The sequence below is a fragment of the Callorhinchus milii genome, unplaced genomic scaffold, assembly GCF_018977255.1.
Source record: "Callorhinchus milii isolate IMCB2004 unplaced genomic scaffold, IMCB_Cmil_1.0 Scaffold39, whole genome shotgun sequence".
Classification (NCBI taxonomy): domain Eukaryota; kingdom Metazoa; phylum Chordata; class Chondrichthyes; order Chimaeriformes; family Callorhinchidae; genus Callorhinchus; species Callorhinchus milii.
This window is the reverse complement of record NW_024704780.1, coordinates 33,521-48,933: the sequence shown is the minus strand read 5'-3', so window position 1 is coordinate 48,933 and position 15,413 is coordinate 33,521. Positions and strand designations below refer to the sequence as shown.

General features: G+C 40.5%; 1 protein-coding gene across 1 annotated transcript in view; it reads left to right on the top strand.

Annotated features, from left to right (window-relative positions):
- The window catches only part of LOC103179259 (pecanex 2), a 123,012-nt gene extending 114,696 nt beyond the window's left edge, over positions 1-8,316 (top strand). Inside the window, exon 35 of the mRNA XM_007894451.2 lies at positions 5,587-8,316. Within this exon, the coding sequence (XP_007892642.2) occupies positions 5,587-5,763 (177 nt within the window). The 3' untranslated portion in view covers positions 5,764-8,316. The remainder of the gene's footprint in view (positions 1-5,586) is intronic.
- The last annotated feature ends 7,097 nt before the right edge of the window (positions 8,317-15,413 follow it).

Here is a 15,413-nt window from a genome sequence, read left to right as displayed (position 1 = left end):
ACCTGCCTGACGGGCTTTCCTGTGCTTTTCCAACTAGGACCACCCTACCCGTTAGAGCGTTAGCTATTGGGTTAATGGGGGCTGAATGGGAAAACTGACTGATCTGCTCTTCCAAGACCTGCCAATGAGGCAAACTGACTGTGCTATTATCAGCGTAAATTTTAAATGCTATCAAAGCAGGAAATGTCAGCGCAGGAAACAAACTCTTTCTTGACTAGATAAAGCTCTTTCCACTCTGCCCAACAATATCTCTTCACTCCAGCCTCAGAGGAGCATTGCTCCACTTCACCTATGACATTTCTAAGCTCCACGCCTGCCAGGCTTGTGACCCAGGAAGTTTAATGCCAAGCATTAATTTAATCTTCTGTTGTACATGGTATGTCCACAGCCATTATTTTGATGTGTGTGCAAGATGAACGATATCCCAGCAGGTACAGACCCATTCTCCAGGTATAATCTTTTTTATATATATTGTTTCCTCACATTTTCCATTGGGATCACAGCTGGGCTTCTGTTGAGACATAGCTCCTGTTGAGATGTCCATAGGAGCAAATTTCTTCCAACAAGTCTTGGATCTGCAGAGCTGATGACCACAATTTAAGCAGTTTTGTAATGGATTCCTCTGGAGTTTTCCTTTCTGCAATTCCTACGATTGATGGGGAGTACCGCAGACTCGAGGATAAATCTATTCCAGGTAGTTTCTAGATTGAAGTTGCCTTAAGTTCTGAATGCACCCTGGGACTGAAACTCATTCATAGATTGTGCTGGTGTAAATAGCCTAGCCTCAAATGTGCTTGAGTGGAGGCTGTTTCTCATTCAGTTTAATCATTCATAAAACTCAAATAGCTTGTGCATCAGATTAAATCTCCTTGTTGCTAGAGATTAAGAAGAGCATTACTGCTGGGAGGCAAAGTGGTTTGAAAGACTCTGAAAGGTGCAGCGAGATTCAGCAACAATAGGAGACAGTGCTCGAATTGGAGCAATTCACTCACAGGCAAAAACAGAATTAGCTGATAAAGCAAATCAGCAGCCCAAGGAGCAAGAGCAACAAAAAAGAAAAATCTTTAAAATGAATAAGAGATCAGTCTAAAAAAGAACAGAAACAAGAGCCAGAGTCAATACTATGAGGAAACAACTGGAGGAATAAGGCAGCTAGTTCTTTGTGGTTGGATGACTGATGCCTTGGACATCAGGTGATCATTAGTCAGTGACCTTTAACTCAGCAGAAATTAATCGGTTCATTTCCGACCATCACGAAAATTCACAGTGTATGAAGGATTTTAGCTCACCAGAATTGCTGCAATCGGGGGGAAAATTATGCTCATGCATTCTATCCAAATGTGCATTGAACTGGACTGAAACCCTACCAGCTTTCCAGCACAGTGTTGTGCAGGAACACATCCAGTTCATTGACTGTTCTGTATCACTTTCACGGGCAGATATGAGCGCAATTTATCTTCCATTTCAGCAACTTCTCTTTTGTGTCATTATTTTAAAAATTGAACAATGTTTCAACTGAGGTTTATATTCGTACAATTACTTAAATTCAAGTATAAACCTCTACCACTAACAAAAACAATGAATACACATAAAATAGATCAGAATAAAGCTTGTTGATTTGAAGCCTGGCTTTAATAAAGTGACTGTAGTTCATTTGCTTAAAGAATTTTTGTGAACACTTTGGTTAACTCAACCCATTAACAAATGAAGTACTACTCCCTTTTTCACATGTGAAAACCCATGCTATCAGTTTCTAGCTAAAACGTATGAAGTGGATGGGGAATGTACACTCTTAGTATTACTTTTGTCTACTTTTCTAAATTCAATTTAACCATGGGTGAAAATACAGATGCACATTACCACAGTTTCACCTGGGCGATTGTTGACCAATACACTGGGAGAAACTCCCTTCTCTTTTCAAAATGCTGCATTACCCATATCAACCTGTCCGCTTCCTCCGCTCAGCAGGATCCGGCCTGCTCCACGTCCTCCGCCCGGCCCGCCCCACCATCGGCGGTCGGGCCTTCAGCCTCTCTGCCCCCACCCTTCGGAACTCCATCCCACATTCCCTTCACCTTGCTCCTTCCCTTGCCTCCTTCAAGGCACGTCTCAAGACTTCTTCTTCGACTGGGCCTCTGGCCACCCTCCCTACCGTGCCCTCCACCCTCGCTCATCCCACCCCTGCCCTCTTCCCCCGCTCGGGTCCACATCCCTGACTGTCCAGCTCCTTAGGACATCCTCTTGACGTGAAAGGCGCTATACAAATGTAATTTTGTATTGTATTCACCTTAATATCCAAATTTAAATTTTCAACAGCCCAAAGTAAGGCTTAATGTCATTCATATATTTATCTCCAATTACTATTTGCTGATAATATTTTAGAAGAGTTTGGGTGTTATCTGTAGGTAGTACACTGTACAGTGCTATGCGGATGCCAGACTATATGGGCATGTGACTTGCATTGAAATTTAAAAAATCACTGCACTTGGCATTACACTGTGCCAGCCTGGCTCAGTTGGTAGTGCTTTCACCTCTTGAGTCAGCGCTGGTAGCTTCAAGCCTCACAACCTATAGTATAGGCTGACACTCTCATGCAGTGATAGGGTCTGCTGTGTTGTTGGAGGTGCCGGCTTTTGGTCGAGAAATTAAGCTGAGATCCTGTCGCCTAATCGGGTGGCATGGCGCACTTTGAAAAGAGAAGGGAGTTTCTCCCAGTGTTTTGGTCAACAATTGCCCAAATAGAATTGGATATTCACTTCATGGCTCTTTGTGGGACATTCCTGTGCATAAATTGGCTGTCGTGTTTGCCGAGAAAATAGTCACTTGACATTGTATCTTGTGAAGCACTTTGAAACGTTGTCCTGATGTGAAAGGTCTATTATCAAATGTCAGGATTATTATTATTATATTATTCTACACCAGTAATTATTTTTGAATCACTTTGATATGTTTTGACATTTAAGGGTGCTATAAAATTGAAAGTTGTTTCTTTGTTACTTATTGGAAAAGAGGTCGGATAGTTAATAGTCCTGTAGCTTACTGGTTAGAGCACTCGCAAGCAAGAGGACCTACGTCCAATTCCCTGTCAGGGTAAAACAAAATGTTTCCTTATTCCACACACCTCTGTTTACCTAGCAGTAAGTAGGAACCCAGTTGTTTGTCAATTGGTGGATTGCTTTTCTGGGGGTGATAATCCCTTAAAAAAAATAATTTGGTCACTCAATCCACGACTGTTTGTGGGACACTGTTGTGCGCAATTGGTTGCCATGCTTCGCCCATAAAATATACAGTCAATTCACTTTACAATATATTCTGTGAAGCGCTTTGAGACATCTCGAAGACTTAATAAAGCGCTATATCAAATGCAAGGTTTATTATTATGAATAGCTGAGCTAAGGCTTTGCAGATGGATTTAATGTAGAAAATTACAAAGTAATGTATATTAAGAGCATGTGCACACAATTAAGAGGTATTCAGTAGCAGAGATAGAGAAAAAAAACAATTTGAATGTGACTATTGATCATTTATTGATCATGTATTAATACTTCCAGTCAGTGTAATACTGATATCAAATACTAGGTTACATCTTTCAAAAAAATGTTCAAATCTTGTATAAATCAATTGAATGCTGTGTGCAATTTTTGGAGATGAAGGGGGAAAATTACAGCAATTTGTACTGCTTTCGGCATTCCATTCTTTAATTAAGGCTAGAGATAAATAGATGCTTTTTCAACAGGATAGAAATTGTGGTTAAGACATGCCTGTCTTAAAACCAGTCATAAATGACAAGTTTGGGATTGGGCAATCTTCCTCTCTGATTTCTGGAGAATGGTTTCTCCTGCAAGCTTTTCAGCGACCATGTTTCGTAAAGCTAGTGAAATGCTTAAAGAATCAATTTTTGGAGGTTTGAGTGTAATTTTAACTTTAAAAGTTTTGTTTAAAACGTGTAAGTGGTGAGAAGCACGAAATCAGCACCGAAATGTTAAGAGGCTTGAGACCTACTGAAAAATAATGCATTGTTGATCACCATGAATTCCTACAGACTACAGTATAGAGAATAGTGAGAGCACTGGGAGTAATTACAAACCAGGCATCATATTGAGAGAATCAAATCATGTCACAAATCTCTAGGGTACAACTCAAGTGGCTCAGACACATCAGTCAAACCCTGAAAGAAAATTGCAGCCTTTACAATGATCCCATGTATCTGCTGCTTTCATGATGCGTTATTGTGGAGCAAGTATCTGTATTTTCGGGGGGGCTGGGGGCATTTTGTAGCCAGCGGGTATGGTGTATACCACTGAGGAACTTTGTGTAATTCATGTGAAATTACATCCATAATGAAGAATTAATGACTGTGATGAAATCACCGCAAGTTTATTAAGTGATATGTCATGATTAATTACCAGGAAATAACAGTTGACATTTAATGTTAATTGTATTGCATTTCACAAATGATAAAATACTACAATTTAGAATGTATTTTGATGTACAATTGTTCTAGCCGTCAGGTTTGACCCACAGATGTCCTTCCTTCCCCACATCTGGTCCCTGATCAGGACAATCCTTCCTCCACCTCCGCCACATTGCCCGCCTCCGACCATACCTTACTCTAGACGCAGCCGAAATGCTCGTCGATGCACTTGTCACCTCCCGACTTGACTATTCAAATGCCCTTCTCCCCGGTCCCCCCAGCTCCACCATGCACAAAATCCAGCTGATTGAAAACTCCGCCGCCCGCATACTTGCCCATACTGAACGCCGTACCCCATCACACCAGTTCTAGCCAGGATCCACCCGATCGCCGAATGGATTGATTTCAAGATCCGCGCACTTGTTTTCAAATCCCTTCATGCCTTGGCACATCCCTATCTCTCCGACCTCTTTACTCCCCAACCCACTACCCGCTGCCTCCACTCAACTGGCTCTAGCCTCCTGTATGTCCTCGTGCCCTCTGTTCCACCATCATTTTTCAGCCACTATACGTAGAAACTCCTGAACATTATTTCTCTATCCCTCCAGCTTGCCCCTTCCTTTCCCATCTTCAGGTCACGCCTGAAGATCTTCCTCTTTGACTGTGCCTACGGACTCCCCCCATCCCCCCCCCCCCCCCCCAACCACTGCTCGGCGTTGTGTTCCACCACTGTTAAGCGCTCTGGGACGCTACCCTGTGTGAGGTGCGCTATATAAATGCACGTTGCTCTCCTTGTACACCATATACTGATGGTTGCAGGTATATAAGTTTTATATCAGTATCACAGAACATTATGACCATTCTGAAAAATAACTAATTGTACCGTTAAGCTTCCTATATTCTATAACTTGCCAGGATCTAATAGTGAATGACTTTTGCTTCCAAATTGATTTCAACCTGCCTCTGTAACCGGTTAAGTAGAGACAGTTGAATTAGAGATTGTGACAGTCGAAAATCAGACTTGAACTGGAAAACGTATGATAAATTGCCAACAACAGTGAGGTACAATCACTGTTGTGGGAATTCTTGGTTGATGAAGACTTGTGGATTGTATAGAAAATACAGCACTCAAAAATTTGTTTAGTAATATTCTCTCTGGATTTTTTTTGAAGGATGCTTCTGATACTTGCCTGAGCCCTGATGCTACCGTCTCCAGCCAGATGAGAGATGCTGCTCAAACAGACGATGCTTCACACTCTCAGGATGGAGACCCACTCTGTGACTGTACCAAACAAGATGGGCCAGAGAACAGGGTTTCTCATCTGATGGTGGAGAAGAATCGGCAGTGATTACTCAAGTTTTAAGTTGAGTTACAGGTCAGCGAATCAGTAATGAGAAGGCATGCATTTTCAATAATACAAAAATAATAAAGGGGAGCTTAGAAAATACTTATACTGAGGGTGGTTGGAACGTTGAATTCTCTGCAACAACTTAGTTGAAGCAGAGTCTATAGAATATTTTGAAAGGGAATTAGATAGATGCTAGAAAAAAGAACTATTAAAGGGTTTAGGGAGAGTAAAGATGGGTGGGATTACATTAGGTGACTCATGGAGAAAACACCAGCCAGATTTGATGGGTCAAAATAGCCAGTTTAGGTGTTGTAATACTCTTCGATTTAGCCCAAATCAAAGAATGAAAGAAAGCAGATTTTTTTCACATAATAATAATAACATGAAACATTAAACAGCAAGGGGCACTTGTGATAGGATTCCTTGTCATTTGGAAAAGAAACCTGGAGTATGATCTGGTCGAATTATTTTGTATCAGATCCTATAAATTGCTTTGTGTAATGGAGTGAAAATATATTTTCATTTTAAAATTCAATCACCATCCCATCAAAAAAAAATTCTCTGAGAATGCCTGGGAATAAGAACATAATTTGATGTGGTTTAAAAGACCACATATTCCTGTTTATTCAACCACAGATGAGTTAGATTTCAGTCTCATCAGACCAACACAAAATTCATTTCTGCATAACTGCCATAATGTTCCAAAATATTTATAAGGTTATAGCTGCATTGTGTACCATTTTAGTTAAGGATACATGATACAGTTACTCTTTAGCTTTCTGTGTGTAATATGTTACAGAGAGATAAACCCTTTTCCAAGGAGGGTATATTTCAGAAAGGGTAACTTTTGTTGAGCCATAACCTTAAGCAGGTTAGGAGAAAAAGGGGTGTGGAACAGCACAACTTATGTGTGTCCTGCATCTCAATGTGTTCACTGGTTTGAATGCAGTTTGACTGTGTTTGCCGGTGATAAAATTAACCTTTAAGAGGTGTAAATATTTCATCCACACTGGATGTATTGCAATGTTGTGCTGCTGCTGCTCTTTCATAGGGATGAAATTACAGTATATACAATCTACATGTTAGGCACATTTGCTATTGATTTGGTTTGGAGATTCTTGCATCGGTTTCAATGCTATCTTCATTTTCCTTGTATTGTTTAATAGCTGAGTTGTTGTGAATTGATAGTTGGAGTTCATAATTATTCTTCCCCAATATTTACTAAAATGAAAATATAGATACCACTCATTATTTTCTCCCATGCCAAGTACTTTTCCCTGAGAGGAGAAACAGGCAGAGATGTCAAATCCTTTGCCTAAGCCACACTTACATGAGTGAATGTCTCCGATGTCAATTCCTTTCTTCTCGCTAACTGGCATAAATTCTTAACCTGGATTTGTTCATACTTTTTTTAAAAAAAAGTGATATTAAACATTACAATCTTCCGTTATTACAAAAAGTACACTTAGATGTTTTCCTCTAGCATAAGCACTTTGACCTGCAGCTAGATCACTAATGTGACATTTATACTGCTTTCATGATGAATTGTTGCTGAAAGCACAATGAAAATTTGGGTTTAAAGGCATCGATTTGATTCCAAGCTCGGCTCACTTCAGGAAGTGATTCGACCCATCGCTGCAGCACATTGCAGCCAACTCCAAACAGATTTTAAACTTAAGCAAAAAAAAAATTATTTGTGTGATCCACTGAATGAATCATGCAGCAGTATAAATCCAGCAGAAATGTCTGTATACAGCAGGTGCTTTATTCTGGCCTTATTCTGTATACATCAGTGGTGCTAGTGATGTACCCCGTATGCTTTCGAATAATTCAAGATTATTATTCTTGTTTAGTGAGTTTAGTTAAGCATTTACACAAAGTGTATTTTTGGTTCTTAAAGACATGTTATTTTGTGCTTCTTCACTAAACAATTGATAGAAAGAAATCTTAAAATTGAAATAGAATAATGGATTTCATTTTACTTTCTACAAATACTTAATGGCATCCATTATGCCTCTGTAATACCAAATTTCTTTCCATTATGCTGCTGAGTGCACATAGAGATAACAGAATTAACCACAGAGTCCTACACAAAATATAACTGTGCATGAGATTGCCTGTTGAAATCTGCTTAATAACTTATAAACGTATAGCCATTTTAGTTTTATGATCACTGAAGGTTCGAAAATGTTATCGGATCAAGATACAGAAGAAAATGGAATGCAATTTATTCTTAAAACATTATTTCTAGCAAACATGTAGGTTTTATTTATTAAGTTTTATTTATTAAGTCAACACACGGAGAATGTATTCTTGAATCAGATGCACATATTTCTGGTTTCCTTAGTGTCCGTGTGCAATACCAGTAGCCTGCAAAGTGCCCATGTACTGGTAACTACAAATCCTTTTTTNCCTATTGATTTAAAATTCTGTATTCATTTATTGTGTTTCAGTTGCCTTGAATTTTATCAATGTTTTAAATTGCAACGCATGATGCAGTGTGCAGTTTTTAGTACTGTATGTAATTCAGAAAATTAAAAGTTGCAATTTTTATCTGGTTTCTTGAACTGTTTATTGATTCACTCTCGTCCCGTGTGAGTAATTTGAGTGGTGTATGTATGTGTTGGGAGGGTACGGGGGCTGAGTGGTAACGGATCCTGGAGAAAGCAACAATGCAAAGAGGCGTTTTATCACATGTACGGATTATTATTATCATATTCCGGGCGATGTTTAAATTGTTTCATTTTTGTACAGGCAGGCAAAGACCTTTTGTTGCGCTATATTGAATAAACAGTACTTTTATCTGATTATTGAATGTAACATATTTTGGAGCACTTGATATCTGACTGATGAATATGGTTAGGAGGTGAACTTACCCCAGGTTTGTAGAAATAGTTTTATATTTACTGGAACTACTCTAGCCCTTGATCTGAGTATTCAGGTCCCCAAATCTATCTTATCACGCAATGAGACAAAAAGCTAAGAAGTAAGTCTCTAAATGAGTTTGCATTTAAATTGTACAGAGAGTCACAAGAAATTACAGCTTAGAGGGAAGCAATCGGCTCATTGAGCTCATTGAACCTGAGCTGGTGCTGCCATACACTGCAGAAATTCCTAATTCCCTGATCTTTTCCCATATCCTCTTGTATTCTTTCTCTTCAAGTACCTATCCTTGTTAAATGTTATTCTGTTAGCTTCAATGACACTTGTGGCAAAGCATTCTTAGTTCTAATAATATTCCATGATTAACCCTTGGCTTGGTTCCATCCAGCATTCCCTCTTCGAATCAGCACAGAAATCATTTTACAGAGGATTTGTTCAAGTCATTCTGCAGCTATCCTGAATCTTCCAAGCAGATACTTATCCACTTCTGTTTTGAAGGATTTAAATGATACTGCATGAACTAATTTTATTGAGAACCTGTTCTACTAATAATAATCCTTGGTTTGATGAAGAGCTTATAACATCAAAGCATCGCAAAGTGCTTCACAGGGACTTGCTGTCGAATACAGTGATTATGTTTATAGCTAAATGGGGCAGCCTATTTTCACACAGCAATCTCCCACAGATAACCAGGAAATGAAAGACAAATGTATTGGGAGATTGTGAGCCAAGCCAGCAGGAGAAACTCCCATCTCTAGATTTACAGGCCAATGAAACTTTCAGAATTTAAAGTCTGATCCGAAGGACAGTACCTCTGAGATTGCATTCCTATCTTGACCTAGACTGTGAGCTCAAGTACTAATGTGGGGCTTGAACTTAGAATCTTTTGACTCATGCCTTTGCTGGCTCTTTATAAGAGCTATCCATTTAGTCCCACCTTTCCGCCCTCTCCCCATAAATGTTTATATCTGAAGTGCTTTGAGGCATCCTCCTAACGTGAAAGGCACTATATACCTGTAAATTGCTGCATATAAATTTTCTTTTTAAAATATTTATCCAATTTCCTTTTAAAAGCTATTATGGATTCTGCTTTAACTACCTTTTTGAATTCCCAGTGCGTTTGGAAAGGTAGATTATAAATCCTGTGTGTGGCAATGCACGACTCACTTATTGATCTTGAGCCTTATTCCGTTATGCAGAATTGAGCAATATACTCCAGGAGTATTACAAAAACCATATAGAAGGGGCAGTATGCTTTATTTCCCCCCAAATAACTTTTATTTCTTCATTCCTCCACAGTAGGAGAATCCAGCCACCCTCGGCTTCCTGCGGTCATGTTTGTGCTCTAAAACATGACTCATTTAGTGTTCGACAGCAGGTCCGATCACTAAAGCTTACATGATTCAATAAATATTGAATCTCCTATCAGCAGGCAGTCCGTTTAGACCATACCGTTCTCTGTACGTTGGATGTACTGTAACCTTACAGTGTCATTGAATCAAATGAGCCCAAATAACTGGTTCCTTTTCATGCTGAGCTATGGGTCAAATTCCTGTCAGAGTATATTAAAGTGTCTTTGAATAAGGGCTTTCTGTTACAATACAGCTTTCCTGGCAGGGCTATGGCTGAGCTTATTGGACAGATAATAGATGCCTTCATAGCTTAATGATTCTGATACTTGGAAAGTCTTCCATCAAAGAGAAAGCCAGCAGTAAGTTAAGAATGTCTAGAAGGATCATCTGTAGGAATGGATCATTATGACTGATCATTTCTCTCCCTTTGTAGCACACCTCATGGCGATTGTGATCCTGTCCGGAGGGAAGTGCAGTCTCTCTAAATGTATCTCTTGCTATCCAGTGGCCATGTCAGTGGCTGATCTGATGGTGGTTATTTTCCCCGGGATCCCCCACTAACACTTGCCTCTGGGGAACAATCACATAATATCCACATCAAACGCATTTTAGATCTGTAATTAAAATTACAGTTTGCATCAATTTAATGCAGTTTCTGCATCAAATTAAGGTAAACTGTGCTTTACAGATCCAGTGACAGACATTTCTCAGATGTAGTCTCCCATTTGTGCTAAGCAGTGTAACTTCAGACTGACTGGAGCCGATGCAAAACCAACTTTTAAACGGAATGGAATGTGCACTCTCTCCTTGGAGGGACTCGTCTTTACCTATTTTTCCAGAGAATAGTAGGCGCAGGTTGGCAAGATCCAAGGCTTGGGGACAACAACAAAAATTACATTTATAGAGCTCCTTTCACGTTGGGAGGATGTCCCAGAGCGCTGAACAGTCAGGTGTTGGGGCCCGAGCATGGGGGAGGGGTGGTATAGGGGTGAGGGAAGGCAGAGAGGTGGGAGGGCGACCAAAGCCACAGTCGAAGAGAAGGATCTTGAGACCTGTCTTGAAGGAGGCGAGGGAGGAAGCAAGGCCAAGGGACCGTGGGATGGAGTTCCAGAGTGTGGGGGTAGAGAGGCTGAAAGCCCGGCCACGAATGGTAGGGCAGGTCGTGCGGGAGACATGGAGCAGACCAGAGTCCGCTGAAACGGAGGGAGCGGGCAGGTTGGTAGGGAGTCAGCAGGTCAGAGAGGTAAGAGAGTCAAGGCCATGGATGGCCTTGAAAGTGAGGACGAGGTCTTAAACTTGATCCTCTGGGTGATGGGGAGCCTGGGGAGGGTGAGTGGGAGTCGGGCGAGGGTGGGAGTGATGGGGTCACGGAGCCTGGTGCGTGAGAGTACACGAGCTGCAGAGTTGTGAATGAGCTGCAGCTTGTGAAGGGAAGAGTTGGGAAGACCGATGAGGGGAGAGTTCCTGCAATCAAGGCTTGAGGTGACGAATGCGTGGGTGAGGGTTTGGGCAGCCTGAGGGGTGAGCCAGTGGCAGAGTTCTGGCAATGTTGCGGAGGTGGTGGTAGGCAGTGCCGGTCATGGCCCAGATGTGGGGGAGAAAGGACAGTTCAGGGTCAAACTTAGTGAGGTTGAGTGTGCAGCCGTGGAGGCTGATGCTGCCAGCGCCCTGAGGTGCAGAGGCGCTGGCGTGGGCCAATCAGGAGGGCCTCGGTCTTGCTGACCATGCTTTTGGTCATTATTTCCTCCCCCATTCAGCTCTCACCCTCCCACCCCGGCCCAGCCAGCTGCGTAAGAACATGAGACATCTTCCGGGCTTTAAAGGCACTATGTATATTGAATTGAGTCAGAAGGTTGTGTTTTCAAACACCATATTGTGACTTTGAACTCATATAGTCTAGGCTGACACTCCAATGCAGTGCTGGGGGAGGGAGCACTGCATTCTTTGAATGGGATATTTAAGCGCTCTGGGACTCTACGCATGAAGAGCGCTATATAAATGCAAATTGTTGTTGATGTTAAACTGAGGTCCTATGAATGCGCTAAGTGCTAATTGGAAAATCAGGTTGGTAAATACCATGACTGAATATCTTTTATTGCCTTGTTTCAACATGGCATAGACTGAGACATAAGAAGAGCTTTCCAGTCTATCCCCTTGTCTCATTGCATTGTTTTCACAGATTTTCCGATGGGCGCTCATAGAGCAACATAACCAGAAGACTGATTTTAAAATGGTTACTTCTCACATGTGGCTGCTCAGGGGACAAATAATTCCGTTGATTGGGATAGTAGCTGAAGATGATTATGTAAGGAATGCTTTGGTGGATGCAGAATGGGAAGACTAGGTGATTCTTGCTGAAGAAACAATTTAACAGATTGACCACTCTTTAACCTTCCTAAGGTCCAAAGTTCCACCTAGTCTTAGCCTGCAAGACTATTGTGTCTTAATCTTTCAGTATTATGGAACATTCTTAAACTGAGACCTGATGTGGAGCCAGGTCTTTTCAAGAACTGTAGAAAAACAGTTTTAACTTTGCCATGTTACAATATCTTACATTTATATATTGCCTTTAAGTAGGAACTCGGTTGTTAGTCGATTGGCGGATGGTTTTTTGGGGGCTTAATAATTCCTTAACAAAATAACAAACTGGTCACTTCAATTTACAACTATTTGTGGGACACTGCTGTGTGCAATTGGCTGCCGTGTTTTGTCCACAAAATATAGTCACTACACTTTACAGTATATTCTGTGAAGTGCTTTGAGATGTCTCGGAAGACGTGATAAGGCACTATATCAAATGTAAGGACTATTATTATATAGGTTAGGTCTGAGGCTTGGTGTCAAGCCACGCCGTTCTTAAGCGCCCCAAAACATTACCTGCGTGAAGGGCGCTGTATAATTGCTTGTTGTCCATAAATTGAAATGTTATGTTGAAATTAGCCTATGCTGTGCTTGGTTTGATCATTATATTACAGAGGATGTGTCCTGTCCCCAACCCCCCACCCCCATACTGTGGCTCGCATTACTGAGCATAACACTTTAAGATCACCACCATTAAAAATCAAATACCTGTAGTTTCAAAGTTATGCTCACTTTCAACATTGTGTTGATTTCTGCCCCACTTGTGTCAAGCTTGTTTTCAAATATTTTGGTTTAAACAGTGAATGCCATTTGGGAAATGGCAGGGAGGATTTACTGATCCAACTGTGTGAGAGCATCACCAGTGAACCAATTCTAAACCCAGGGGGCTTCATTAACGGTGCTATTCAAACTAAGTTAATTCAGCCTCTCACACTGCCAGCCTCAATAATCTCTCCAAGCTTCTACCCCTCACAAGGTCATTAGCACCCGGTGTTTAAACATTTTCTTTTCAAAAACAGAGAGACAAGTTTAATAAATAAGTTCGATGAAAACTGTTTGCAATATATGATTTTTGTAAAAGGTGATAACTATCTCTTTTGATTTTGGCATATGACCGCCAGTAAAGAAAGCATGAAGTAGACAAGGCATTAAATAGAGTGCAGTTTAAGAATAGCACAGTACGATAGCACAGGATAAAGCTAAATATAAACTCACAAGCGCAGTTTATAGCATTCTGTCACCTAATTTTCAATGAGCAGATATAGAGAAACGACTCTTTGGAGTATTGAAAGAGCCAAATCCATAGCATGTGGAAAAAACATCTTTATCTGAAATTCATGAGTTTAAGATAGCTGCATTACACAAAGTAATCGTTTTATGGTTAGTGTTTATCAACAAAGCGAGAACCAGACCAATACAAATCAGTGGCAAATTCTCAAGGAAAAGATAAGAAAAATTGTGAATGATGTTGATTTGAAATAAAACAGAAAATGCTGGCAGGCTACAGTAGGTCAAACAATATGTTGAGGAGAATAATAGATTAATCTTTCTGGTAAGACTTAACTCAAGGCATTTCATTTTCTATTAAATACAGTACAGATAATGCTGCACCGATTTGGAGCTTTAATAAGTATCCACAGTTTTAGAAGATATTCAAAAGACTTGCTTCCTTGGTGTTTGATTTTGAAGACTACTGTATCGCTACTTTATATCCCGTTCAAGGTGTATGTAGTTTTTTTAAAAGTTTTTTTCGCCGCTGCTCTTAAACCTTTTATTTTGGTCGTGAGCTTGTTGTATTTTTATGGTTGTCAGACTCACCTTCTTGAACACTGGGCCAGTCACTGTAACATGGTGATGGTCCCCCAAATGTGGTACAGTATTATGCCTTTGCACAGCTCAGGAGAATAATAATAATCCTTGCATTTGATGTAGCGCTTTTCACGTCGGGAGGACGTCCCAAATTGCTTCACAGCACACTGTAAAGTGAATTGACTGTATATTTGTGGGCGAACGCGGCAGCCAATTGCGCACAGCAATGTCCCACAAACAGTCGGAGATTGAAAATGACCAATTTATTATTGTTTTTTTTTTGGAGGGAGAAGACCTCAAAGGTATCAATTGGAAGAGAAAAGAGCCTTGTTGGGACTGAGTTGGCTTCGATAAACCTCCATCCCTCCTATCCCTTCTTCTCTACCACTCTATTCCCTTCTCCCCGTTGTATGCATCGATTTCCTCTTAAAATACATTGATGCTTTTTTTTCTGGTTTCAGCCTGCCTCAATTGGTAGCATTCTCGCCTCTAAGTGAGACGGTTGTGGGTTCAAGCACCTAGGTAGGGACAAAAGAGCTATTGGCTCCCCCATACTGCTTGTAAATCCCCTCTATGGTTTGAGAATACCGTTTAAAGTACATTGGGTATGGTAATCTTTTTAAATTGATATTAAAGAGTTTCTGTACATTGGCAAACATTTATTTCAAATTAAATCTCAATAATTAAATAATAATAATTTGGTCACTCAACCCACAACTGTTTGTGGGACACCGCTGCGTGCAATTGGCTGCTGCGTTTCACCCACAAAATATCCAGTCAATTCACTTTACAGTATATTTCTGTGAAGTGCTTCGAGATGTTTTGAAGACATGATAATGCGCTATGTCAAATGCAAGGATTATTATTTATTTTTATGCTCTTTGTTTGAATGACAGCTTTCAGGAGCGAATTCCATATTCTTACCACTCTCTACATAAAGAAATTTCTCCTAAATTCCCTTTTATAACTGCTGGTAGCTAGTTATCTCATATTTATGTGGAACTCATATTATGTAGTTTGGTTTGGAGACTCTTAAGCAGGGTGATGGGTATCAGACACCCAGCTTACCAAAAAATACACTTGGTTGTACATCCTTTCCAGCCCCCACCCCTCCAACCCCACCAGGCAAGAACGATATGGAGCAACCAGATATAAATCATGTTTCCCACTCTGAATCGCTCTACTGCTGGAAGCAATGTCATCACTCCAAAAGCATAAAAGGAACATGGATTTTAATTGACAGAC